Here is a 26,577-nt window from a genome sequence, read left to right as displayed (position 1 = left end):
ATAGAGTAATATTAATAATAGAGAATAAAGAAAATAACACTTACCTCAAAAAAAAAAAAGTAACACTAATAGAATAATAGTATTTTGTTTCGTAAAAAAAAAAACGAAGGTATATATTTTTTCAAAAAAAAAAAGGTCAGCTGATATATATACAAAAATTGGAATAAAGGGATAGTAGTCTTTATTACGTAGCTTATTATAAAAATTATAATGGATAAAAATACAATTTAAATGAAATAATAAGGGTAAAATTGGAGGAAAAAGTGAGAAGCTATAAGCTATAAGCTCAAACGCTACTTGGAATAGCTTCTGAAAAATAGCTTATAAGCTCGTGAAATAAGCTATAAGCTCATGGTGAAAAAGTGTTACCAAACAGAGTTTTTTTTGTCAAACGAGCTTATAAGCTATAAGCTAAAAGCTCTTTTTTGAGGTTAACCAAACAGACCCTTAAATTACAAAGATTGAGATGCCTAGCTTGAAAAGTTTGTTGACCCATTTTATTTAAATACTCTAAACTTTGTTATTAATTATTTTATAAACTCTGATTTTTCAATTCATCATAGAGTATTGTTGGTTGGAAGGCAAAGTTTAATTATGTTTTCTATTTTCACAAGTTATTACTTCAATAAATAAAAATAATTATATCTTCAATTTCTAAAACTTTTGTTTATGAGAAAGTGTCCTAAATAAAAAAAATGAGTTTGAGTAAAAAAAAGTTAATGAGATAATCCATCACAGAGTGAATATAAAATTCGACGTGCAAAATAGAGAAAAGTTAGTAAATGTCAATACAGTACCCTACACAATTAAAAGAATCTTCTATCTTCTCTTTCATTAATTAGACCGTTGCAGTCTGAAATACCCTAATCTATTTTTGTTTTATTTTAGTTGAAAAAGTGGTTAAAAGTAGAAGAGAAAGATATCGTAACGGCTCTATTCTTCACTTTCATCATCCTATTCCAAACCATACCCCCCATTTTCTCTTCTCACCTCCATCTTCACAACAACATCATCATGGATATGGAGAGAGGACCAAGATACAACGCATACGCTAAATTAAGAGAAACAAAGCTTCAAAACAACTACCTAAGACTACAACAATATCAACAACAACAACAACAAGAAAATGAGATACAAGTTGAAACAAAAATTCCAACTCCACCAACAAAACAAGTCAAATTTCATGCTAGTGTTGTTTCTTCTGGGAGAAAAGGGTCTTCTCTAATAGCTCAATCTGTTCCAGATTTCTCTTCAATGTTACGAAAAGAGAATCGTAAACCGACGAATATACCACAACCTAGTACTACTACTTTGACACCTCCTTTGAAGAACAAGAACAAAGGTTGTGTTGGTGGTGGTGGTGTTTTGTCAAGTTCTAGAGGGAATAGTAGATCAGCAAATGCTGCTGCAGAGAAGAGAAAGGGTGGTGGAATTCTTATGGCAAGGAAAAGTTATGCTAATTTTGATGAGCTTAGAAGTTTTTCTTCAGCTACTGCAAATGCTATCAATGGTGAGGGTAGGAATAGTAGAGTTGTGGGGAAGAATAGCAAAACTGTTTTAAGATGTAGAGAGCTTTGAGTTCATTCAAATTTGATTGATTTGTTCAATTTATTTAGTTTTGAGAGGCTTTGATTTTATGGCTTCAGCTATTTTTATATTTTCATCTTTTTCTGGTTTTGGTTTGCAATTAAAAAAAAAAAATTGGGAAAGGAGGATTACTGGATTTGCAGTAGTATTTGTAGAGCTTTGTGTGATTTGAGTGTTGGTTACTGCAACATTACTGTAATAAGAATGAAGAAGAAGAAGATGAAGAATTTTCATATTCTAGTACTAGCACTATTTTCCTCTGTTGATTGGGAAGGAAATTGTTTGTTGTATTTTGAATGAAAATAAATGATTTTTTTTTATTTCTTCATTGATTGGTGGAGACTCTTATTTAGTTGTTTTGGATAGGTTGGATTAAAGTGCATTAATCACTTGGTCTAATTCTCTTTGTCATTGAGGCATTACACTCATTGTCATTGAGGCACTGGTCAGCATTCCACACTTATCACTTGGTCTAATCACTTGGTTTCAATCAATGAGTGTTCTCATTTGATTTGTTATTTAATGAAGCGCATTAATCACTTGATTCCAATCAGTTTGTTCAATTTTGTGGAATTCAATTAAGCATGAAAGTTTAAGTTTTATCAAAATTTGAATGACATGAGTGAAGTATATGGACCATGCTTGTCATTGTTCAAGAATTATTGTTTAGAATGAGATTTCAAGGTGGAATTCATTTTAATGATCTTCTTTCTTAAACTGTAAAAAATAAGCAAATTCTGAAACCACAAACATACTAATGATTACTTGTTGGCTAATTTGCACAGATAAAAACATATATAACAGTAACAATTCTAATAATAATATATCAAAACAGCAGCATTGTCACAGGGACTTTATTTGTCCACTAAATCAAAGAGCCTAAAGAAGCCTCCATTAGAGATACCATAATCCCATTTATACACAATTGTTTTATAAGCAATAAGAATTATTCTTGAAACCAACAAGTTCTTGAACAACTTCATCAACCAAACTATGAAGTATGTCTCCATCAATATCACCACCAGCCTCAAATGCTTCAATGTCAAAGTCATTCCATTTCCCAAGGGAATGACTCATCTCCCATTCGATTATTTCGTCCGGAACCATCCCAACCATACACACCCACTTATTAACCTCTCGTTTGACCTCTTGAGCCAATGTCTCAGCTTTTACGCATAATGGCAGCTTCGTCCAGGCCTTGAATCCGGTGTAAAAATATTGCCAACAATTTGATTCTAGATATTCCATAACACAATCAAAGACAAATCCGTTGATCATCTTTCTTGATTTGGAATCCTCACAACCCACAAAACAATTAAAATCGGTCCACATAGCATCATCTGACACAGCGTCCAATTCGTTAAGAAGAAACCGATAAATTAGAAGCTGCGGTGTTTCTTCCTCGACGTGGTCATTTGCAATTCGAAGCACTAATTCAGCATTCAAGAGAGTATCCTTCATATTGTTGAGTTTGCTTCTTGTACATTGTGTTCCAAAAGAATATAAACATTGTAATGCCATAGGAATTTCGCTGCCGATAACAGCTAGTATTTTGCCTATACTTCCTTTATTAAAGGATGCAGCAGAATCTAAAAGTTCATCATCATGTTCTGATGGTTCCGGCAGACTGTATGAGAAATTCATGGAATCAGGGTGAAAACCACGCCCTGGAATTCAATCAACAATCACAGGGGTTAAATAAATTGAAATTATGAATCAATTTTACATGATCACAAATTTTTCAAGTTCCAATTTACCTGAGCTATCATCTAGACTACTAGAAGAAAATGAAGCTTCCAAAACAGATCCAGGACTGAGATGATTATCATTGCAAGAGGTTCCTAACAACCTTTCTCGTTTTGCTCCACACTAATAAGAAAAGAAACCAAAGATAATGTCAGGTATAATAGTCACATTCTATCATTCCACAAATCATTGTAAATCTTGATGCAATACTACAATTAGTTAACAGATTTATTCTCAAACTATCAAAGCTCAAGTTGCTTTAAATAACTGCACTGGTTTCAGGAAATAATATTCTGTTTATTGAGGCAAATAGGCCTCTTCCTATGCAGTCAAAGTGCTGGAAATAAAATCTCTTTATTACGTAATAATTATCACACTTTCCAAGCAGCCGGTCAAAGTGCTTGAAATAAAATCTCTTTATTACGTAATAATTATCACACTTTCCAAGCAGCGTAGAATGATTTTTTTTTTTTTGGTAGATAGATGAAATGACAATAGTCATTGGAAATTCAGACACACAAGTGGAGAAGTCAGGGTTCAAGCCCCGGTCACGGTGTCCGGACTAGAAATTTCGGCATTTTTGCCAGTTGAGCTAGGATTAGATTGATTTAATGGAGGAAGAATAGATTCAATGTATCTTACGGAATCAAATTAGCCTAATTACTCTTCCATTAAATTGCATTCAGAAATTATTACCTTGATGTATATAAATATCAGATTGTGGTGTTTTATATTTAAGCAATTAATCACAAAATTACATCTCTCTTTTCGGAATCAAAGTACGGCCAATATTAAGTGTGGATCAGTGAGTTTCAACAAAGTTTGACATGTGCCATGATATGACCAATTTTTTGTTCTTTAGGCAAATTATAAATGAACAAAATCGCCAAACAACTATGAATTATATATGTGCATGATTGTTTAGACCAGTATTTGAGTTCATCATAGTCCAATATTTGACTCCCATTATATTATGGGTAGGGTAGGCATAGCATTTAGTAGTATATTCATCTATGAGTCATAGACATGTGGTTTCAACTCAACTAGAATGCAGGGAAATAAAACTTTCAATGTGTGTATAACCTACTGCGACATGGATGTCTTCTAATCAGCTGAACATTTCATTGAAATCTATTAGGTAAAACAACAGGATGAAGTCTAAATAATATATAATTTAGGGGGATAGCATGATGCCAGATGATACTTTGATGAAAATGTATAAAGTGTGAAATATAAACAGTAGCAAAAGCAAAGTTCACATAAAGAAGAGCAGAAAAATCAGGCAGAGAAGCATTTCTGATCGCAGTATATCCAGCATTACTTAAAACATAAAACTTAGACGACTCAAGTACTGCACTACAAGTTTTCAACAAAAACGAGGAACTGAAAATTGCCAAACAGCTAACTAATAACAAAAGCAGAAAATATTCTAAATTTTGGCACACTAAGGTGGTAGTGATGAAGAATACGTACAAGGAAACTAGCATCTTCATTATGGACGTGGCCATCATGACAGATCAAATTCTCCGAACTTAGAGCAGATATCAGCTCTTGAAGAATCACGGCACTTGATTTTTGAGGTACACCAGTTGTAGCCAACTCATTTTCTTGAGAGGTTAATTCCTTCAGCTTTTGTTCAAGAAAGGCACCTAAATTATCAACTTTCAATGGTGCAGGTCTTTGAAAGTATGCCTTCCTCTCATTGTTTCTGTTTGTCTCTTCATCTTCAACATGTATTACCGTCTTTTGCTTCAAAGGGGAACTAAATGTGAATGAAGCTGCATCATTGCTCATATTGTGGCTCGCCTTAACTGGTTCTCCTTGACCTTTATTTTTTATATTGGAACTGTTCAACGACGAAGAGTTAAAGTCGCTCCGTTTTCCACCGGTTGCCTCACGACGAACATTTCTCTGTTTCAGACCAACTGAATTTGCAGCAGTCATGCCTTCGAGTCGTGTGACATTTGGTGTCCTTTTCCTCTCTAATGTCCTTACATGAGACAAAGACTCAAGACGTTGTCTATTACAAGGTTTTTTCTCTAAGTCAAATTTGGAACTGTCAACTTTAGTAGGCGACCTCATCCTCGTTTGACCACTGATGCTTCTATTCAAAGCAACAAAGTCTTTAGTCCCACTTGTAGTGTTTGCACACGATGATACTCTTTTTACTTGCATACTACACATTGTAGATCCAGATGAAGAGCTTTCACTGCTTAATTTCGATTCTTGTGCTTTGCGTTTGTAGGCAAAAGAAGATGCATCATCCTCTTGGGCCCTTATTGGTCGGCATGATGAATTCGAACTCCGTTGAGCCGGACCTTCGCGGGGCATTGGAATTCTTATGGTAGTCGGTTCATTCCATGACTGTTGTGCATAATTTTCCTCCTCCCCATCCGTAACATGAGATGCGAATTTTTCCTGACTTCTCAGAAGTACAATATCTCTTCCTTGTCCATGAAAGGGAGTAATCGGCATTCCCTTCTTACACGACGATAACATCGAAGTAGCAGTGATCACAGCTGAAACAGTAGGTGGAGGAACATCAGGTGGTCCCCTAACCTCGGCCTTGCAGTCAATTACACCAAGCAAATTGCCACAATTCTTGCAAGAAGTCTGCCCCACTGAAGTTTTGGATGCGCTGGAAACGTAACAGGAATGATTTGGCATTATCGCATTTCCTACACCACCTTTTACAATGCCACCCTTGAGAGGACAAGCGGAAGCATGATACGTCAGAGTGCCTTTACCTCTACTTGCCTGCAGTCCGGGTTCCAAAATCTTAGCAGCAGCTCCCATTAACCTAGAGCTTCGAGAAGCACTTTTTCCAGAAGTAATTCTAGGACGACTCTTCAAAGGAGAAGCAAGCTTTGGATGATGCTGGTGGTTATGCTTTTTCGCTCGCGACAAAACACTCTTAATATGAAGGGCCTCGGCTCCAAACCTAGTCACGGCCTTTCTCTCACACACTCCAGTTTTCTGAAGCTTCTGAGGTCTTGAATCATGCTTTACAACTCTCATTTCCAAATCTTTACCTTTCCTATCCAACTCACAATGATTACTCAAACACTCTTCCCCGTCACTAAAACTATAATCAGGACACAAAGCTTTCTTCGATTTCTCTCGCTGAGCAGCTGGTATAGAATCTAAACCCATCAACCTAGCTACCAAACTCGGAACTCGCATTTCACTCTTTCGTTCTACATCCACACCATGACTCCCACCTTTTGGAAAACCTCCACTATTCTCATTAGCAATCTACAATTGAAACACATCCACAATATCCAACAAAAAGATTAAGTACTAAACATCAAAGAACGCCAAATTAGAAATCAACACAATAAACCAAAACCATAATAAAGCCTTACCAAGTGAAGTTTGGAATTTGGCATTTTTTCATCTCCCCTAAACTTTTTAGCACGACCTGAAATACACACATCAACAAAGATCAAAACAATGCTTGGTATAATTTTTCATGCCAAATCATCTTATTATATGAAAATAGATAAAATTACAAAGTGACTAACCAGGTGTCAAAAGTTTCTTTGAGAAGAGCTTTTTCTTAACAAGTCTCTTCTTCCAATCAATAAGCTGAAAGAAAATACCAACACAACCACCAGGTTTTTGAACCTTATCCGTAATAGCCAAATTCTTCACAGAAGAAGATTCACTCATTTTCACAAAACTTTCCAACAACACACCCCAAAAACAAAAAACCTCTCCAAAAAACCAAAAAGATAAAAATAACTTCCTTAACAATGAATTTCACTCTACATTGTACAAAACCAAAAAACCCTAAACCCCATAACAAAAAAAAAAAAAAAAAAAAACAATTTTTTGATAACCCTTTTACTCCCTGAAAACTTTGCAATTCACATTACCTCACCAACCTCCTAAAAAAACCATCTTTTTGTTCCAGAAATGTAAACCATAATGACAGAAAAGAATCCCAAAAACTAGTTCTTTAAGGTAACAAGGTACAATAATGTAATCCAAAACAAACCCTGCAAAAACCTCTGGTGCTACTCACGACAGCACTGAGCATGAAAGCAACTTATGATACTGCAAAAAAATGTTCTCACGACAGCTTTTTCACTCTTTCTTTCTTCTTCTTCTTCTGCTTTTTGTGGCGCGTGCAGGTTGTAGAGAGTGACAGAGAAGTGAGTAGGATAAGATGAATGAAAGAGACAAAAAGTACATAAACTTCGCTCATCTGGTCATCTATGTATTATTGGTCAACACACAAAATATTTATATAAGTACATTCTTTGTGTTGATGTATAATATACTTCATCAAGATTCATGTTCATAAGTAGTACTATAATCTTCACGTAATCATAAAGATTAATCTTGAGATTATAATAGAAAACATAACTCTCTCAAAAGATTTATAGTTGCATTTGTGCATTCATACTAGCTGAATTATTAAAAAAAAAATTGAGCAAAACTAAAAAATTAAAATAATCAACACTTACTTACGATGTTCATGACAAATATACATTATACATGTCCTTCCTTAGTCAAATCGTAGAGATTCTGTTTAGTCAGATTTTTTACTACTATTTCTTATTCTCTCATGATGTATATTCCCTTAGTATTTTTTTTTAGCTTAAAATATGGTTTTAGTCCCTGCAAATATGTCTCGTTTTGATTTTAGTCTCTGTAAAAGAAATTTGTTGTTTTTGGTCCCTGCAAATATGTCTCATTTTAGTTTTGGTCCCTGGCTCCACTTTTGTGATAATTTGTACACGTGGCACATGATGACTGAACCCATTTATTAGAGAAATAGTCCCTGCAAAATCTTTTGATTTTGAAAAAGGTCCCTGCAAAATATTTTGTTTTTGAAAATATTCTGTAGAGACTATTTTCAAAAACAAAATATTTTGCAGGGACCAAAAACAACAAAAAAAAATTACAGGGACTAAAACCAAAAAGAGACATATTTACAGGGGCCAAAACCATATTTTAACCTTTTTTTTTAAAGGATATTTTTATATATATTATTGGTTGTCTTCTGATTTTACATATTAAAAAAAAACAAACAAAATTACACAATTAGTCTTTAAGTAACATTTTTATCGTTTATCTTTTTTTGTCCCGGTTTAATTTTTTAGGTTATATTTAAGTAACAATTTTGTTCTTTATCTTTGTCTTTTTTCGAGTTAATCCTATATATTACACCCTCCGTTCCTTTTCTTTTGATGTTTTAGAACTTCAACTATATTCCAAAACTTTTGATGTTTTAGTGAATTTATTATTGTTTTCTTAAGTTTACCCTTGTTGGAAAACACTATAAACTACTCCCTCCGTCCCAAATTGTATGACGTTTTGGACATTTCACACATATTAAGAAATGCAATTAATATTGTGTAGAAAAGAGATATTATAAGTTGTTTTACAAAATTGTCCTTAACAAATAACATGGGAAAGATAAATTAAAGAATTGAAAGAAAAGAGAGTAATAAATAGCTAAGGTTATAATAGGAAAAGTAACATTAATGTTGCATTGATATTGTAAAGCGACATATAATTTGGGACAAATATTTTTCCTAAAGCGACATACAATTTGGGACGGAGGGAGTATTAAAGTAGTTGTGACTTTTGGCTTATCACATGTGAATTTAATGATAAATAAGGACATTTAAGTAAAAAAAACACACAAATGTTTATATACTTTAATTACTCCTTAAAACTTGCATCAAGAGCTAAAACATCAAAAGAAAAGAATGGAGGGAGTATAAAAGAGGAATGCTAGCAACACTCACTTTTCAACAGTCTCTCTAACACTCACTCTTTTATTGGATGAAATCAAGGTATGTCCCACCATTTTGTGTGCGTTCAATTTTCAAAGTGTAGACTCACAATGATTTAAACCAATAAGAGAGTGTTTAAAAGAGAGTGTTGCTAGCATTTCTCATTATAAAATGTCAATATTGTTATTTTTTTAATAGGATTTTTTCAATGAAATTTGGGTTTATTTACGTGTTTGATAAATTTTTCAAAAGTTGTTTTTTATGCAATTTTTTATTTTGTTTTGATAAAAAAAAGACAACAACGTTGACATTTTATAACATAAATGACTAAATCAAAAAGAAAAAAATGATTAAATTGGGAAGAAAAATATAAAAAAAACGAAAGTGTTCCCTAAAATTAAAATTAAAATACAAATTGTGTAATTTATTGTTAATTTTTTTTTATTGAAAAAGTAAATTATGAATTATTTTATAAAATCATCCTTCATTAATTACACAAGAAAGCGATATTAAAATAATTGGAAGGAGAATAATAAAAATAGTAAGGGGTATGTGTAACAACCCGATTTTCGCTAGATTTATTTTTAATTGTTTTAATATGTGTTTTATGTGCTTGTGTGTGATTTTTTATCGTTGGGTGCATTTTAATGGGTTTTCGTGTTAGAAGGGTAATTTAGTCATTTTAGACTCAGGGGTATTTTGGTCATTTTGTGAGTAAGGGTAAATGAGTAATTTTTGGTAGGATTAATGTAGTGTTTCAAGTGAGAACCATTATTTTTACTAAGTTACTAGTGTGGTAGATAGTTGTGAGCCGGTAAGTGACCGTTGTTAGTATTTTACCGTTAAGTGTGTAGAAACATTTTAGAATTGTGATTGAGTGGGTTAAGCCCACTAAGGCATTAGGGTTAAGCCCATTTGAGAATAGCCTATATAAACCTTGTCTTAAGAGAAAATAGCATTCATTTTTCATTTCATAAGATGTTTGGAGAGAGATGGAGAGAGAAAGTGCAAGAGAAGAGGAAAAGAGTTAGAAGAGAGGAGACTTGAAGACCTAAGAGGTGGTGGACATTCTAAGAGCTAAATTGAAGCTTGGGCTAGGATTTTTGCTAACTAAGGTAAGGGGGTTAGAATTCAACAATAATCAATTAGTTGTAATTTTCATTAATTGCATGATTAAGTGCTTAATTGAATAAGTGATTATTTGTTCATAGTTGTTGAAATTCGTGCTCTAATTATGAAGATATGTTTGAATACATGAAATTGGTGATAATTGAATTGTTGTTGGTGAAATTGCATGTTCATAGTATGTGAAAATGATATATTGTGAATGATGCTCAAATTGTTGAATTGTGCTATGTTGTTGTTGAATTGTGATGAGAATCATGTTTAATTGATGTTGTTGTTGTTATGAGATATTGTTGTTGATGATTCATGGCTTGGGTGTTCATGAGTCATGATTTGATGATGAGAAATAAGTTATTGTTGTTGTTGTTTTTGTACAAATGGGTTGATTTGGTGAATTATGTTCAAATGGCAATTGTTTTCATGTTTGATGTGTTCTTGAGAACCCTTTTAGTTGTTTTGACATGTAAACAAACTTTGGAAACATATTTGGGCATTAAGATATCAAAATTGGGATTTTTGGGTGAAAAAGCGTTGAAACCCGTAATATTTTTATGCAGAATTATGACTGTCCGCTTAAGCGAACGCGTAAGCGAACAATCACAGTAGGTTCTGTGACTGGGTCGCTTAAGTGAACCGGAAGCGAACAACAAGCGAACTTTTGATGTAGCTTCTGGAACTTGTTCGCTTAAGCGAACTTGCCCAGTTTCAACAACCTTTGACTTTCGTTCCGGGCTTTAGGGGCTCAATCCGAGCTTTGTAAAATGCCTCTTTCAACTTGTTTAACCACTATCTGAACTCCTAAACCTACTGGAACATGTTTTACTCATTCAAATTTGAGATTTTCCATTTTGGGTTGAAACTTGAATTTTTGAGAATTTCGGATTTTTGTCGAAATGAACTTTTGTGAACTAAATGAGATTACAAGTTGGGTCTACAATTCATATAGACTTAGACATGACTTTTAAAGTTAGTCAAACATCTTAATCATGTTAAACTTGAATTTCGGGTTGGAATGTGGAAAATGTGAACTTGAGGTTTTCTCATACGAACTTAAGATATACCTTGAACTAATGTCTAATAGCTTGTAAGTGGCTTAAGCTCATGACTACATGATTGATTAGGATTGATTTGTGAGTTTTCAAACTTGAATAAGTTACCTTATTTTGGAAATTATCAATGTTGGTCGTTTTGCCACTTGATAGAATTTTGTCGAAAATGATTCTTTAAGGCCAATTACCTTACATTCCTTTGTGATTAGTTTTATATGTTTGAATGAAGATATGTGAGTAAATGGTAAGTGTTAGATGTGACGTTTATCACAAGGTGTTGTATTTTCTCTTTTACTTGGATGGTGATAAATTGTACAAAGTTGATGAACTATAGAATATAGTTGAAGTTGATTAATGAATACATGCTGATGAATTGTGATATTTTGGTGATGACTCTTAATTGAATATTGACATGTTGATTGTGTGGAGGTAAATACTTGATAATACAATTGTTGTTGAAGTTGAACAATGTAATTGGAGGTGTACTTTTACATTGTGTTGGTGTATTGTATATGTTGAGTAGTTTGCATTATTTAGTCTTTGCTTATGTCCATTCATCATAGTCATATCGAGTTATATGAGTAATGTAAAAGGAGGTGTACTTTTACATAGTTGTTGTAAGAGGATGTGTACTCTTACATAAGATGTGCGGCTGACATCTTGTTGTTGTTTGGTACCTCATGCATGTACGTGTCGGAAATAGGCGCATTGCATAGTTGACATGAGTTATAATTATTACATGTGAATGTTGATGTTGATGATAAGTATGCTTGGTGAGTACTTGATCGTGATATTTGAAATGGTTATGTGAATGTTTATATTGAATTAACTGTTTATGTTAAGTACTTAGAATTTGATTTAATTCATATATGCTCAAATTTATTTTATTGATTACGATCGATGTAAAGCTTACCCCAGTAGTTTTGACCGCCTACCTGTCTGTATGGATGGGTAGACGAAGTGCATGATTAGTTGCTTCGGTGAGTTGCTTGGTGCTTGTTTGGATATCGGGAGCTATCGCCGATATCGGTTTCTTAGAGTTGTAGGATAGGCTCTGATCTAGGATGTCTGTTCTAGATTGTTCGTTTTGGATTTATTTATGTTGTGGAGATTTACCCAATTGTCGGGATTTTGAGAATTTTTATGTTGATATATTTTGATATCATGACATGCATACTTTTGAGGTGTATGATTTATATCCGCTGCGACTGTTAAGAATTTTTATACATGCATGTTATTTTGGATTTTGAATTGATGATATGACGTCTATTTCTTGAATATTTATATTATTCGCGTGTTTTATCGCTTTAATAGAAGTAGGGCGTTACAGTATGTATAAAAATGCCATAGGGCCCCGCCATTTCTAATGTATTAAATGTAGTCTTACCATATTGTTTACACAAAAGTCTATCTTTAGAACTTGAACTTGTGACCGAACATTTCAATCATGTGGTATCAATTTTACTGTCATGCCTTGGCTCCCCTTAATAAAAGGTATGTATGGTTGAAGAAAAAAAACATTAATATTTCATTAGTTTGTAAAGTAACAAAACATATTTTTTTTTTAGAGTGTCATATAAAAAAACCCAGAGAAGTAACATTGTTTTTATAAATTTGTCATTCAAAAGAGATAATTAGTTTACGCTCTCAGTATAATATTTATTGTTGATCGTGGAAAAAGATGTAAAATAAGTAAGGATCTTGTTAACGAGTGCTTCCGTTGCACTCTTTAAACATTCTAAATTAAGTAAATATTTTTTTAAAATGTTAAAGTTTTCAATTTTCAATACATTGATTGCACAAACTTTTATGATAAGTTTTATATTATTTGAAGTATGTAATTATACACACATTGATCTAAACTTGTACTACTATATTAATTGAAGTATATCATTTATTATTATATAGTTCAGATACATTAGTTATTTAATAAATCTAAAAATTTGATTTTTACTTATAAATATGATCGGAATGAGTACATTTAATTGTGATTTAACTGCAATCTTAGTGTGTTTTTGTTGAACTTACGGAGGAGGTGAAATTAATTTTAAGAGTATAAAATTGATTTTATTTTTTACGAAAATAGAGAATTGATTATAATCAACTTTGAATTATAATCTGGAACTTCCCTAAAAAAAAATTATAATTTGGAACTTTTGAACAAATAATTGATTTTTAACCTCATTTTTTATTCAACTCACTTTTATATATTTAAATATAAATAATTTTATATTTAACATATTTTATTCAAAATTACTTTTTATCGATCGAGAACCAAATTTCACCAAAAACTTTTAGATGTATTAAATTACTTTAATATCATTTTATTTTTGAGCAAATAGTTAAGAATTTGTAACGAGTAGTTACAATAATATTTCAATGTATCAAGTTCTAAAATAATGGTTTTTAGTTTTACACTTTGTTAGTCAATATAGTCTTTGACGTTAAAATAATTTTTTAATGTTGATTGTAACCATTTTCTTATAGGGATTTATATGTTACTCCCTCGGTCCCATATTAGATAACCTAGTTGACTCCGACACACATACTAATACATATGTTTTATCTTTGATATCTTCAATTATCTACTAAAAAAGTTATGAAAATTTAATATTTTAAAAATATTCATCGAGACCAATCCAACAACATCTTACATGATATATCTTTGTGAATTAGTAGAAAAATATGGTCAAATTATATTAAGTCAATAATGTATATTGTCAAATAAGTCATGTATTGAGGGACAAAGAGAGTAGTTAGTAAATATTTATAGGAATTGATATGACACTAAATAAACACATTGAGTTACATATATGACAATATTAACCGAACTTTTTAACGTTAGTGACGATGTCAAACGAGCGGTGTATAATAAAAAAATGTTATGGAATTTTAATAAATGACTATCATGATTATTCGTTATACATTCATAAATTAAAATGACTATTTTACCCTTTTACTTTTATACTATGGAGACAAGAAACGGAAAAGGAGGTTCGGGTTTTTGTGTAACGTTGTGTCCACGTTTGTCTGCTATTCAATTCAACACTCGATAGAAATAAATGGACGGTGCCTTGAACTCACGCGCTTTCAAGGGCATGTGAGCCCCACTAGGGTTGATTATGTAATTACCTTTTCTATTGCATGAAAACAGCAAAATTCACTAGTGTAGTTGGATTAGAACTGAATGGAACAATGCTTGCAAAAGGAAATTAATCATGCAAAACTTTTTCCTTTCTTTCTGGTTATTATTATTACATGCCAAATTTACTTGTTTGGTTTGCATCAAGAAAAAAGTTTGATAATGCATGCATGATGGGAGGGGCCATTTGCTCCATCTTTTCAGTTAAACCAGTCACTTCCTTGTTTTCTTATCAATTTTTTGATTGATTGTAGAATAATGATTCATGTTACTATGTGTAAGATTGGGGAAGAGCATCTGATCAATGTTTTCTAATTTCTATGAAGCTTTCTCTATTTTTAATTCCAAAACTCTCTTCTTTTTTCTTCATATTTTCCAAATTAGTTTTTCATATTTAATTCAACCTAGTGGATCCTAATCTATAAGATTAGTTTAATAAGGAGAATAAAAAAAACACTTTGGTTGACATGGTGATTTTGGTTTGGGATCTGGGAGTGTGTTTCTCCTCAATGTCTCAGTTTCGACTCTCTCCGACATTAATATAGGTGAGCTAATTTAACTTCTAAAAAAAAAATATAAAGCGATGCTAACTTATAAATGCTCTAAAATATATACTCCCTCCGTCTCGTAATAGATAATTCATTTGAAAATGTACAATTTTGACCTAACTTACTTTGACCGTATTTTTCTATTAATATACAAAGATAAATAATATCATATAAGATGTCGTTAGATTCGTCTCGATGACTATTTTCAAAATATCAAATTTTCATAATTTTTCTAATATTTATTCAAGATATTTAAGTTCAAAATTATGCATTGACATGCGTAATAAGGTCAACTGTATCAAATATTGTGAGAAGATGAATATATATACAATACAATTTTCTTAATATAGAGTCAAAAGAACTATGTGCCCACATGAACCGAGGGTGGACATCACCTATATTCCTGATTGAAAATGACTAAAACAGTAACCAAGGTAAAAAAAAAATGTGAATATCAATAAATAGTGAAAAGAACTATATTCCCACATGAACCGAGGAGGGGGGAGTGTTTGTGACAGTGTGAGAATGAGAAAGTGAAGGGACCAGTGTTGGCTCTTTAACGTGGTTGCATTTCTATAGGAGTAGTACGTATACCCAAAGAATTTTTCCCCAACTACTAGCTTGCGTATACTACTAAAGATTTTACTCAGTGTGATTAGTTAGAAATAGATTGTCCACAACTATGAACAAATCTTAGAGGAAATTGACATCAGATTTTGTTATTTTCGTGTTTAGAGATACCAATCCATCAAGCCAAGAGAAATAATTAGCTAACGTGAATGGAATTTGTTGAGCATATATGGTCAGATGTTGATAGTATAACATATCTAAATAGAAGCCGTAGTTGAGTATCATAAGACAGAAATATACTTGTTTGAGCACAAGCCCAAATAAATGTATTTGAGCATACACAAAATCATAAAAAAAAAATTGAAATTAGATCATATCAATTGATATGATTAAATACTTTTTTCTTATAAAAAAAAAATTCATTTCATGTGAGGGTGTGCCCTGATATTTGTGATTGTGTCCATGAAAGATTTTCTCCATAAGACGTTATATTAATACAAAACTTATCAACATACATTATGAAAATAACCGATTATTTTGTATTGGTTTTTAGGCAGATTATTTTATATTTGTATCATTGAAGTTGGTTTTGAAGTGGTTTGTAGTTCATTTTTAATCTGATATTATTTCGGACCGTTGACTGTTGAGTATATAAATATGTTTGAGTGCCCATCTTTTAAACTAGTTTTTGGGATGAGATTCAAACATATTTTACATGGTATTAGAGTTGGGTTAAAAATTGTAATATGAGAATTGGACTCAAGCCCATGTTAGGTGTGAGGGTGGGTTCTAAGGGGGATGTATTGGATTGAGATTTTAAAATACTATTTTGGCCAAAGAAAGTTTTGAAGATTTTAAAAGATTGTGTAGGAATATATAACTTTCAAGATTTTTATAAAAAGACTTTTAAGATTTCGAAGGATTTTAACTCAAAGATTTTTTAAGATTTGAAAGTATTTTATGAGAATTCGTAAGATTTGAAATGACTCTATCAAATAACCACAAAAATACAAAATTACAAGAGTGGATGACTAAAGATAATAAAAAAAATCAAAGGTTTGCATGATAAAAAATAAAATCAATACAATTTTTTAATTTTTCAATAATAAAGTGGTTCTAGTTTCATGTCTTCTTAAGTAATATTTTTTCACATCTAAATTATCTTCTTCTTATACATGTTGTTCCATTTGAACAATAAATTGATAATATTTTTAACGCAATTAAAAACTTCAAATTTGAAATAACTTTTTTTAACAACTAACGAGATATATATATCGTTTTTTATTATTATTAAGATTGACTGCTAATATAATAATAATAATTACTTAATAAGATCAAAAGTTATTCTTAAAAAAAAAGTACTGATAATAATATAAACATGTAAGAATAGGAAAATGTATAAAAACGTACTGAAAATGTATAAAAGTGTAAGGATATAAATATGATCTTTAAAAATACGCATTGATAAACATTTTTTTTTAAGGAAGGAAATGTCCTGATGAACATGTAAACGTGACCTTGAGTAAAAAAAATGAAATTCTGAAAAAAGAAAAGAAAAACAAAAATAAAAATAAAGGAGGATATCAACAATAACACATGTTGATGAGTGAAGTGGGAGAAACAATGAAAGAACATATGAGTAAAAAGAGTCTCAAGAAATCTCATGTTTTTGTATGAGATTGTTAGTTTTAAAATTTTTAACCAAAAAGTTTCACAAAATCCATTCTACCAAGTAATCCATTAAAATCAATACATTTTTTAATACCAAGAGACAATTTTTAAGTTGTAAAAAATCTTGATTGAATACCACCAGATTTTGTTTGACTCTTTAAAAAATCATTAAAATCCTAATTGAATACAACTGGAATTATTTCTAATCTTTTAAAATCTTGATTGAATACCTCAAGATTTTTCTATAACCAAAAAGTCTTTTAAAATCCTTCCAAATCCCAATCCAATACACCCTCCTAAGATGAACGTTTATTTATTGGCTAAACTGCATTTTTCGCACTCTATGTTTCAAAATGTTGCGATTTTGGCCCCCTATTAAAAAAAATGGCAATTTTGGCCCCTTTCATCCTAAAATTGCTGAGAAGACGCCACGTGTTCCAAAAAAGGGGCCATAATCGCAACTTTTTGTAAAGATAAGGGGTCAAAAAGCATATTTTCCTTATGTTAGAGGGTCAAAAGAGCATATTTCCCTAAACATAGGGGTCACTTTTGCCATTTTTGTTAATAGGGGGCCAAAATCGTAACATTTTGAAACTTAGGGGCCGAAAAGTGGAGTTTAGCCTTATTTATTTTATTGGATAATTATTTAATTTAATGTCATTTACTTAGTTATTTTTTGTTCGCTAATCAGTTTTACTGTGTGCGGAAGATTCGTCGGCTCTGGAGTGCAACCCTGCTTTAGGGACTTAGTTAGTGACATGACCTAATATTGATATTTATATTTGTCTATATAGGAAGTAATTAGTTAGTAACTAGACGAAAGATCTCGAAAGCGAGTTGACCCTAGTAGTAAGTACTTAAGAGGTAATATTACTAATATTGAGTAAAATTTATTGAACATAGGTTGTAACTAGTTATTAATTAAGGAAACAAGTGATTTCAAGACTTAAATCGGCTCAGCAACTCCATTCTCCTCAAACCTTGGTAAGGTAGACGTTGATAGGGCTGCCTGTTTGTAGAACTACTAAGAGGGAGAGTGTGTTATGTACTCCTAAGATTCATAGATGGGAAAACCTTTCAGGAACACTGGCCATCATACCTTTGGAAATTTAGAAACTCCAACTTAAGTCTATGTTTCAATTACCTTTGAGGGAGTAAGACCCATCACCGTGCGACCAGTAGGTGCAACTCAACATTGGAGGGATAGACCGAAATCAACTAAGAGAGTAAGGCCCCACATGTAAGGATCATTGTGCGATCAACAGGTGCAACTTGACGAACCGGTTAGGTTAGAACGTCACAACGAACTCATTACTTATATTGTCTACTTAGAATAACTCTAAACACGACATAAATGTTATTTAATTCCAACAAATGAATAAGAGGGTTCGAAGAATCCTAACCGTTGCTTACATTTCTACAACCAAAACAAGTAACTGACTCTGTTGCAAACAGATAAAAATTGCACTCTAACCCTCAACTCTTTTATTTATTTTATTGTTCAAAATAAGTAAAACAAATTGTTTGGACAAAACGACAATCCATGTGGATACGATACTCTACTTATCACTTTATTACCTGGTAAACGATTTGATACACTTGCCTGATCCGACCATCATGTACGTCTTGGGCACTCAAAAGGCACATAGTGATTAGATTGTACTTTTTCTACCCTCGACTTGGATTTAAATATAAGGCCTCTCAGTTTTGGAACACGTTGTGACTAATTTTAACAATGCTTCACCTCCATGCGTTCGCCAATGTAAAAATAACATTTTTTATATAAAAAAAAAAAAAAGAAGAAGAAGAGGAAATCACTCCTGACAACACAAGGCCCCTTCTTGTTTCTCCATCGAACTCCAAATCAAACCTCTATCCATTTTCACTCTCACACTCCTATCTTTACTCTCACAATCTCATCTTCTCTCTTACTTTCACGTTAAAAAATAAAGCTGCACAACTTCCCCATGTGATTTACAAGTTCAAAACCAGACAACAACTTTGGAATGATATTTGGAAAAATTTAAACCATAGTCAATGCTTCGTATATTGTTAGAAATGTCATATACGTTGAAAATTTTGCAAGCGTTGTTGTTGTGCATTAAGTCTTCAATTGAAACCAATTGTTTGGTCCCCCACTTAAAAAATCAACAAATTTTTTTGGTCCCACTCCACTTTAAATGACGTGGTTCGCTCATAAGTGACGTGGCACCTGCTTGACACTCCAGACTTGGCAATGTCATTAGCCACATCGTTTTTTTTTTTGGTGTAAACCGGGTATCCTCCGCGCGCAACTGCGGAGACTAATCCCTCGAGCATTGTGGGACCTAAATGGGCGGCAGGCTCTCCCTAAGAGTTTTAACACTGCTGCATGCCCAAGGCTGGATTCGAACCCAGGACCTTGGTTAAGCTAGAAGAGACCCGTTCCATCTCATCCATTAGCCACATCGTTTCTACTTGATTTACTGAAATATTAATTTAATTAATTTATTAAAAACACTTAAAAATAAATTTCCTCCATCATAAACACCATTGCATCAACATCAACATTCTTGAAACGCATACACTAAATTAGAGCTGACAATGAACCGAATCAACTCAAAAATAGTTTGAGATTCGATTCGATAATTAATTCGTTGAACTTGACACATGAACCAAATGAGTCGAACTTAAACTCAATATTAAGTTCGTTAAATAAATTAGTTGAACTTGAACTATGTTTAGCTCAATTTGTTTGGTTCATAAACCAACTCGATGTATATACATATATCAATTGGCACTCCCTTCATTTGACATTTACATATTTATAATTTTAAGAGATTATAAGATACTGTTCGTACTGTATCAATGGTAAATTTCAAGAACTAGTAAAAATATAAAATTGATAAACAAGGCAAGACCATTATTCTCGGTCATTCATTACATATTTACATTCATAAGAAAAATGCAATCCAGTATCATATTACTTTCCCCCAATTGTTGATTAATATGCCACAAATTTGCAGCTTATATCAAATTGTCACAGTTGCTTCCATTCATACTTGTTTTACTTATTGTCATACCATGTTCAAGATTTTATGTTCAGTTTTCTAATTGTTTTTACTTTTCAACCGTGATGCTATCTAGATATATAAAGTGGAGATTTGTTATACTTGGCTTGTGAGAAGAAGAAAAAAAAATCAAAACTTGCTAGTATCAAAGTAGCATTCCTTTGTTTTCATATAAGTCTCACATCGGAAGTGGATAAACAATAGAGGGCAAGCTTTGCCTATAAATATATATTGCATATATGACACTCTTCAAGGTAGTGGTGGAGACCCAGTTTCACTACAATGAATTTATGTGTTGTCCCTCTATCAACTTATTTGTTTAAATTGTTTGTTTTTAAGTATTGGGCCATAGTGTTGATCAAAATGTTGATATGGGCAATTGAGTCTCTAGTAAACTTTTTTTTTTTAATTTTGAGACTAAAAAATTATTAGGTTGAAATTAATTGAACCTAACTAGTCGAACCGAACTTTTTGCGAAGGAAAATGATATATATCGTGACGACACCTAACAAGCATTTGCAGTAGGTCCCTTTTACTTCCATCAATCCATGCATTCAGTCAAACAACCAATAAACCAATGGTTGTATTTCATTCGTGGTCTGCTCACTATGTTTTTCTTCGCTATATATAGCATTGGTCTTTTGTGAATATTAAACGAGCCGAGTTTAAACTTAAAAAAAAAAAGTTTGGTTCAAACTCGAGTCAAATTTTGAGCTGAACCAATTCTTATCAAGTTGAGTAGAGCTCAGATGAGTTCGACTCGACTCGACTCATTTCTAGCCCTACACTAAATCTATATTCTTGATTTCATTTGTGAAGCTAAATTGATATCCTCCCTCTAATCTCCCAAAGAAAAAAAAAATCCCCAACAACTTATTTTCCCTTTTTATTTTCTCATATGGATTCAGCACCATCAACAAAACAACAACGTAATTGATAACATGAATATGAGCGAATGAGTAAATTTGAGAGTGGTTGGGAAACACATGAAGATGCGAGGGAGGTGGCCAGTGAAGTTTCAATGGGAAAAATACCAAAGTTCTACTATGTCCAAATAATTTTTCTATTTTTTTTAGAGATACAAAGTAAGGGTTAATTATTAAATTTGACTTTGTAATATATACGAAGTTTAAAAAATAATATTGTAATAAAAAAAGTACAGAGCCTGCTCATGTAATTTGAGATTTTCCTATTTTTGACCTCATGGTTTTCTATATAGACATAAAGTTCATAAAAATGATATAGATGTTGAATTTTTCCATAATTTTTAGCAAGATATTTAGAACATTAAAATATGACTTTCAACATAAAATTAGAATTTTCTGATAAAAGACAGATCAATTATGAATTTTTAAAACAGCAAAAACTCAAAAAAATAAAACAATGAAAATCTCAATCTAGAAATCGAATTTTGAGTTGGTTTTTATATGAACACCTCTATAAAAATACATAGAGTAAAATTATAAAGTTTTGTAGCATTCTAATTAAGCTAAAATATGTTTTTGGTCCCTGCAAATATAACGAGTTTGGGTTTTGGTCCTTAGTAAAAAAAAAATTGAAAATCGTTATTGCAATTTTTTTTATTTTTTAAAATAGTCCCCAAACCCACTTTCTTGCTGATTTGTCTCATTTTTGCCTATGTGGCATATGCTAACTCTGCAAACCTGTACATGTGGCATTAGGGTGGCAATTATTTAATTTTACCTAATTAAAAAACATTTTAAAAAATCAAAAACTATATTTTTGAAATTTAATAAAATTATTTCCTCCTGTTCATCTTCTCTTACTATCATCTTCTTCCCTCCGCTCTTTCTTCATCATTTTCATAAACTATATAATCTTAGTCAAACAAACATAATTTTTTTAGAAATTAATCACTTCCTATCATTCTCATTGCCGTTGTGAAACATTAGTTTACAAACTCATATCATTCTTTTTCCTCCCATTCATCCTCCTTCTTCGTATCATTCTTCTTCCTCCCAAATCTAAATTCATAATCAAAGCATAAAAGATCAAGATGAATCAAGCTGAAACCAAGCTCATAAACTTATCTTCACAAACCTAAATAAAAGCGAACAAAACACAACACCACAACAGCAGTAAGGTCGGAGTGACCTTCATGGTTGAGGAAAAATACAGAAAAGATCCAGATCTTGGTGCAGTAACTTTTTTCAAGACCCAATTTCCATAAACCATTTGATCGAATTGAATCTAGGTGTGGTTGTGCGAAAGATGAATGGTGTGTAAAGGGTAGTAATTACATATCTGAGAAATGAATTGGGGGATGAATTTGAAGATCGAACTCAATAACAAGCATCACAATCCAAATTGATTAGAAAACCAAATAGTGTATTGAAGAGGAAACAAGAAAAACACACCGAGAAGCAGAAACAAATATCAAAATAGAAGATTTGGATGAATTTCGATCTGGATTTTCGACCCACACCAGTTACCAGAATTTCAATTTGGATTTGGATGAATTGATGAAGATGAAGATGTTGCTCGAAGATGAATTTAATTTTCCAGAATTTTGATTTGAAGAAATTGATGAAGCATTGAATGAAACAATGAAGAAGAAGAGGATCTGTGAAGAATAAGAAGAGCGTGAAATTGAAGGATATCCTGTTTTTATTATATTAAAAATAAATGTTTTTTTAATTTCAAAAATATATTTTCTGAATTTTTTAAAATGATTTTTAATTAGTGAAAATTAAATTGTTGCCACCTAGATGCCATATGTATATGTTTGCATAGTCGGCATAAGCCACATGGGCTGAAATGGGACAAATCAGCAAGAAAAGTGTAAGGACGTTTTTCATTTTTTTTTTTACCAAAGATCAAAACCCAAATTTATTATATTTGTATGGACTAAAAACATATTTTTATCTTCTAATTATGTCTCGAATTATTTTAATTTTTCAACTAAATCGTAGAAATTTTGCAAACTAACGCGTTCATTCATGCATAAAAAAAACACTTATTTAAGAACAATATTGTTATTCTGAAGTACAATCATGAAAACATTTTAGAAAAAGTAGTTAGTGACATTACTTCACATGGTTGGTCTTGGAGTTGGGAAACCATAAAATGTGGACTGTTTGCCTCAAGAGGTTGGAGTTGGAATACGAGCAATTCTTGGTGGACATAAAGATTTACATCTTCTATTTGGTCACACACACATAAAAAGATAAAATTAGAAAAAATAACAAATAAATAATCATTAATTTTTAAATGATTATAACATGTTCACTTTTTTGTGTGTGTGACCAAATAAAGGATCCAAATTCTTGTGTCCACCCAAAAATTATTAGTTGGAATAGAGATAAATTGCTGTTAGGGCCATCATGTCCTACTGTTTTGCCCTTTAGCTAAGTCACTTCTCAAAAATATAATTAATGTTTTTTTTGTTATAGCACGTAGGACCGGTCCAACATATTTAAAGGTTTAAAATCAATTTTATAATAAAATCTTTTAAAATAAAAATGCAGAAAATTAAAATTTGAATATCAAGTTTTGTTAAATTTAAGGTTTGAACTTAGGTGAAGTAGGATATGAAGCCAATATCTTTACCAACTATGCAAAACAAATATCAAGTATTTAATTTCATATTTTTATACTTATAAATAAAGGAGAAGACTAACTAGTGTCCCAAAGATATTGGTTAAACATCCAAAATAAATAAGTTTTTAAGAAAAAATTGTGTAATTATTACTTAATAAAAAATAACATCTTATATTTCCAAGATAAAATTTCTATTAATAAATTACCTAACCAATGCCCTGAGAGCACTAGTTAGCAAGACTCATAACTAAATTGTATTTTTCCAAAATTTTTGAAGACAATAATTATAAATAGTGTTATATGAACATCCGTTTATTAGGCACAACCATTTGACACCTTATCCATCAAACACTCATTCTTTTTTATGGTGGTGGTTGATGGTGGACGGCTAATGACCAATACGGTGGAGCTCAGGCGACCTTGTGACATCGTTAATGTTTCACGAACACCCACTAATTGGATACATTCATTTGACACCCCATGGAAATTTTGATAAATATATTTTTTTTATTATTTAAAAATTGCGTTTTTCATAATTTTAGAAAGATGAATGTTATTTGAACAACCACTTTATGTGACAACTTATGGAACAACCAAAATTTACAAAGAAATGTAGGTCTTGACACAAAAAAAAAAAACAATGGAGAGAAAATATAAAAACATAATGTAAATATAAGAGAGAAAATTATCATAAAAATTATCATAAAATAATTGTTGAAATATCATTTCTCATTATGTAATTATATCATGGGAACAAATCTCCTCTAGTGGAGATTTCAATTGACACTCCAATTTTAATTTAGACAACTAAAACTCCACCTCTCTCTTCTTTTTATTCTCATTATATCTTTTTGTATGATTGTGATTTCATATTACAAGGAATTTATTCTCTAACATGCTCTAATTGAACAATATTTCCATACAAAGTTATCATCATTGTTGGGCAAGACTTGGTACTTATGTATAAAGAGCCCATATGTTCGATACATAAGTTTCAATTATTGTTTTCGAGTGTATCGATTTTGTGTTAAACTAAACTATCTTTATGTATGTTTGGTTCTATATTTAGAGGAAGCAAAATCAACGATTTTGAAGGTGTATAATTTATTCTCACATATTTAGTTGTTTTTTAGTAGAATTGATTACTCTAAGATACATGCATCAACATAAAACTTGTATTAATGCTCTATCATTATTCATGATTTGCTTTTGCTTTTTAAGAACGGTTAAATAATAATGGTCAAGATTAAAATGATTTTATTGGTAACATGCTTTTCCATTTAACCTCTCCGTTTTCGTGGTTAATTTCATTGCAAAAACAGCTACCCCACATTAGCATCATGATTCGTAGTTCATACTTAAACTTTCCATAATCTCCTTTTGCATTTTACCTTATCTGGGCTACATCCTTAGTTATTGCTTTGACACTTCGTAGTAAGTCACCATTCATGTTGAAAATTAGAATTAGAAATGAGAGTATATCAAGTCGACTAATAAGTTAGGTCATATTTTTTTTTTTTAAATAGATAATATTAAAGGGTTTTAAAAGTTTATTTAGTTAAAAAAGTTATAGTGAAAACCACCAAAGTCAAAAGTTGCTTATAACATGTACTAATAATCTAGACTTGAACCCTATTTTTGGACCAAATCAAGTCTATTTGTACAAAAATCTAGCTCAATAACTTGTGCGCTAACCCCTAATTAGAATATTATGCATATGCAGCCATTCCATTTTCAAAGGACTTTTCAGTTGCAGTACTTCCCATAGTTATTGGTAAGTTGACAATGTTGTCTGAAGTTGACATACAACAACATCCACCGATTAACAGAAACAAAAATTGACAAAGCTTTTCAATTTTCATATTTAAAATCCTCCCAAAAGTTATGGTATAAAAATTGACACTTAGTTTAGTTCCTACTGATACTAAACAAAAATTACAACCAAGTGTCTACAGGTGAAATCCACTTTTAAGAGTTCTTTATGGTGGTGCGGAATGATTGTTTTACATGCCCTTTGTATTGCATTGCTGCAAAAACCCCTCAAAACACTAATTGGAAGATAACTTTCTATTAGTTATCTGTGAAAGAAAAAACCATCGAAAGATATGTTTCGATAAATTGAGCAACTCGGAGACCTCGGCCACTATCATCAGTGTTAAGAGGGATAAGTGATGGCCTGACAATGTTTTTATAAGTGGGGGCAATCCTCACCTGACAAGCCGGTTTTGTGAAGTTGTGTTAGGCCTAACCACAATTTCTAAGATGGTATAAGAGCCGCTACAAGATCCATTGGGCCACCTACTATCAGGTTTTCACTATCGGGCCACCCACCATTTATATCCACGAATCAAACCCAATAGTGTTGTTCGTGAGGGGGTGTGTTAAGAGTCCCACATAAGATATGTGATGGCCTGACAATGTGTTTATAAGTGGGGGCAATCCTCACATCACAAACTGGTTTTGTGAGGTTGTGTTAGGCCAACCACGATTTTATAAGAATTAGTACATTTGGACCAACACCTCCAGGAGAAAAGGGTATGCTTCAAAAAGTTTATCTAATCTATCTAATAAAGCCACAAAGTTAAAGAATTACGGGACACCGTTCAAATCTCTGCAGACATGGTTCAATTGATAGGGACGCGCAATATGAAAGAACTTATGTTCGAACCTATAATTCTTCACTTATTCTTCGGTGAATTTCTGCATTACTTAATAAAAAATAAACATTTAATATCGTTAATCAATCTATGTCAATAATGAAAAAAACCAAACCTTATA

The 26,577-nt window shown here is 31.8% G+C and overlaps 2 protein-coding genes across 2 annotated transcripts; one reads left to right on the top strand and one right to left on the bottom strand.

Moving 5' to 3' along the window:
* Nucleotides 1-886: 886 nt before the first annotated feature.
* On the top strand, nucleotides 887-1,915 carry LOC11433741 (uncharacterized). The gene has a single exon (XM_003624298.4). The coding sequence runs from the start codon at nucleotides 1,015-1,017 to the stop codon at nucleotides 1,576-1,578; it is 564 nt and encodes a 187-aa protein (XP_003624346.3). The 5' UTR covers nucleotides 887-1,014; the 3' UTR covers nucleotides 1,579-1,915.
* Nucleotides 1,916-2,373: 458 nt separating this feature from the next.
* On the bottom strand, nucleotides 2,374-7,659 carry LOC11438404 (uncharacterized). The gene is made up of 5 exons (XM_003624297.4): nucleotides 6,858-7,659; nucleotides 6,699-6,754; nucleotides 4,807-6,588; nucleotides 3,345-3,456; nucleotides 2,374-3,254 (listed from the first exon to the last, which is right to left on the bottom strand). The coding sequence occupies exons 1-5, from the start codon at nucleotides 7,003-7,005 to the stop codon at nucleotides 2,518-2,520; spliced, it is 2,835 nt and encodes a 944-aa protein (XP_003624345.1). The 5' UTR covers nucleotides 7,006-7,659; the 3' UTR covers nucleotides 2,374-2,517.
* Between the last annotated feature and the right edge of the window lie 18,918 nt (nucleotides 7,660-26,577).

Source organism: Medicago truncatula, chromosome 7, assembly GCF_003473485.1.
Source record: "Medicago truncatula cultivar Jemalong A17 chromosome 7, MtrunA17r5.0-ANR, whole genome shotgun sequence".
Lineage (NCBI taxonomy): Eukaryota > Viridiplantae > Streptophyta > Magnoliopsida > Fabales > Fabaceae > Medicago > Medicago truncatula.
Note: the sequence above shows the minus strand (reverse complement) of the source record. Positions and strands in the feature narration are given on the sequence as shown.

Bases quoted from the DNA above. Each gene is read 5' to 3' on its own strand.
- LOC11438404 (XM_003624297.4), bottom strand. From the start codon at position 7,005: ATGAGTGAATCTTCTTCTGTGAAGAATTTGGCTATTACGGATAAGGTT. The intron at 6,755-6,857 runs GTTAGTCACTTT...TGTGTATTTCAG, and splicing joins AAAGAAACTTTTGACACCTG to GTCGTGCTAAAAAGTTTAGG. The intron at 3,255-3,344 runs GTAAATTGGAAC...ATTGAATTCCAG, and splicing joins TAGTCTAGATGATAGCTCAG to GGCGTGGTTTTCACCCTGAT.
- LOC11433741 (XM_003624298.4), top strand. From the start codon at position 1,015: ATGGATATGGAGAGAGGACCAAGATACAACGCATACGCTAAATTAAGA.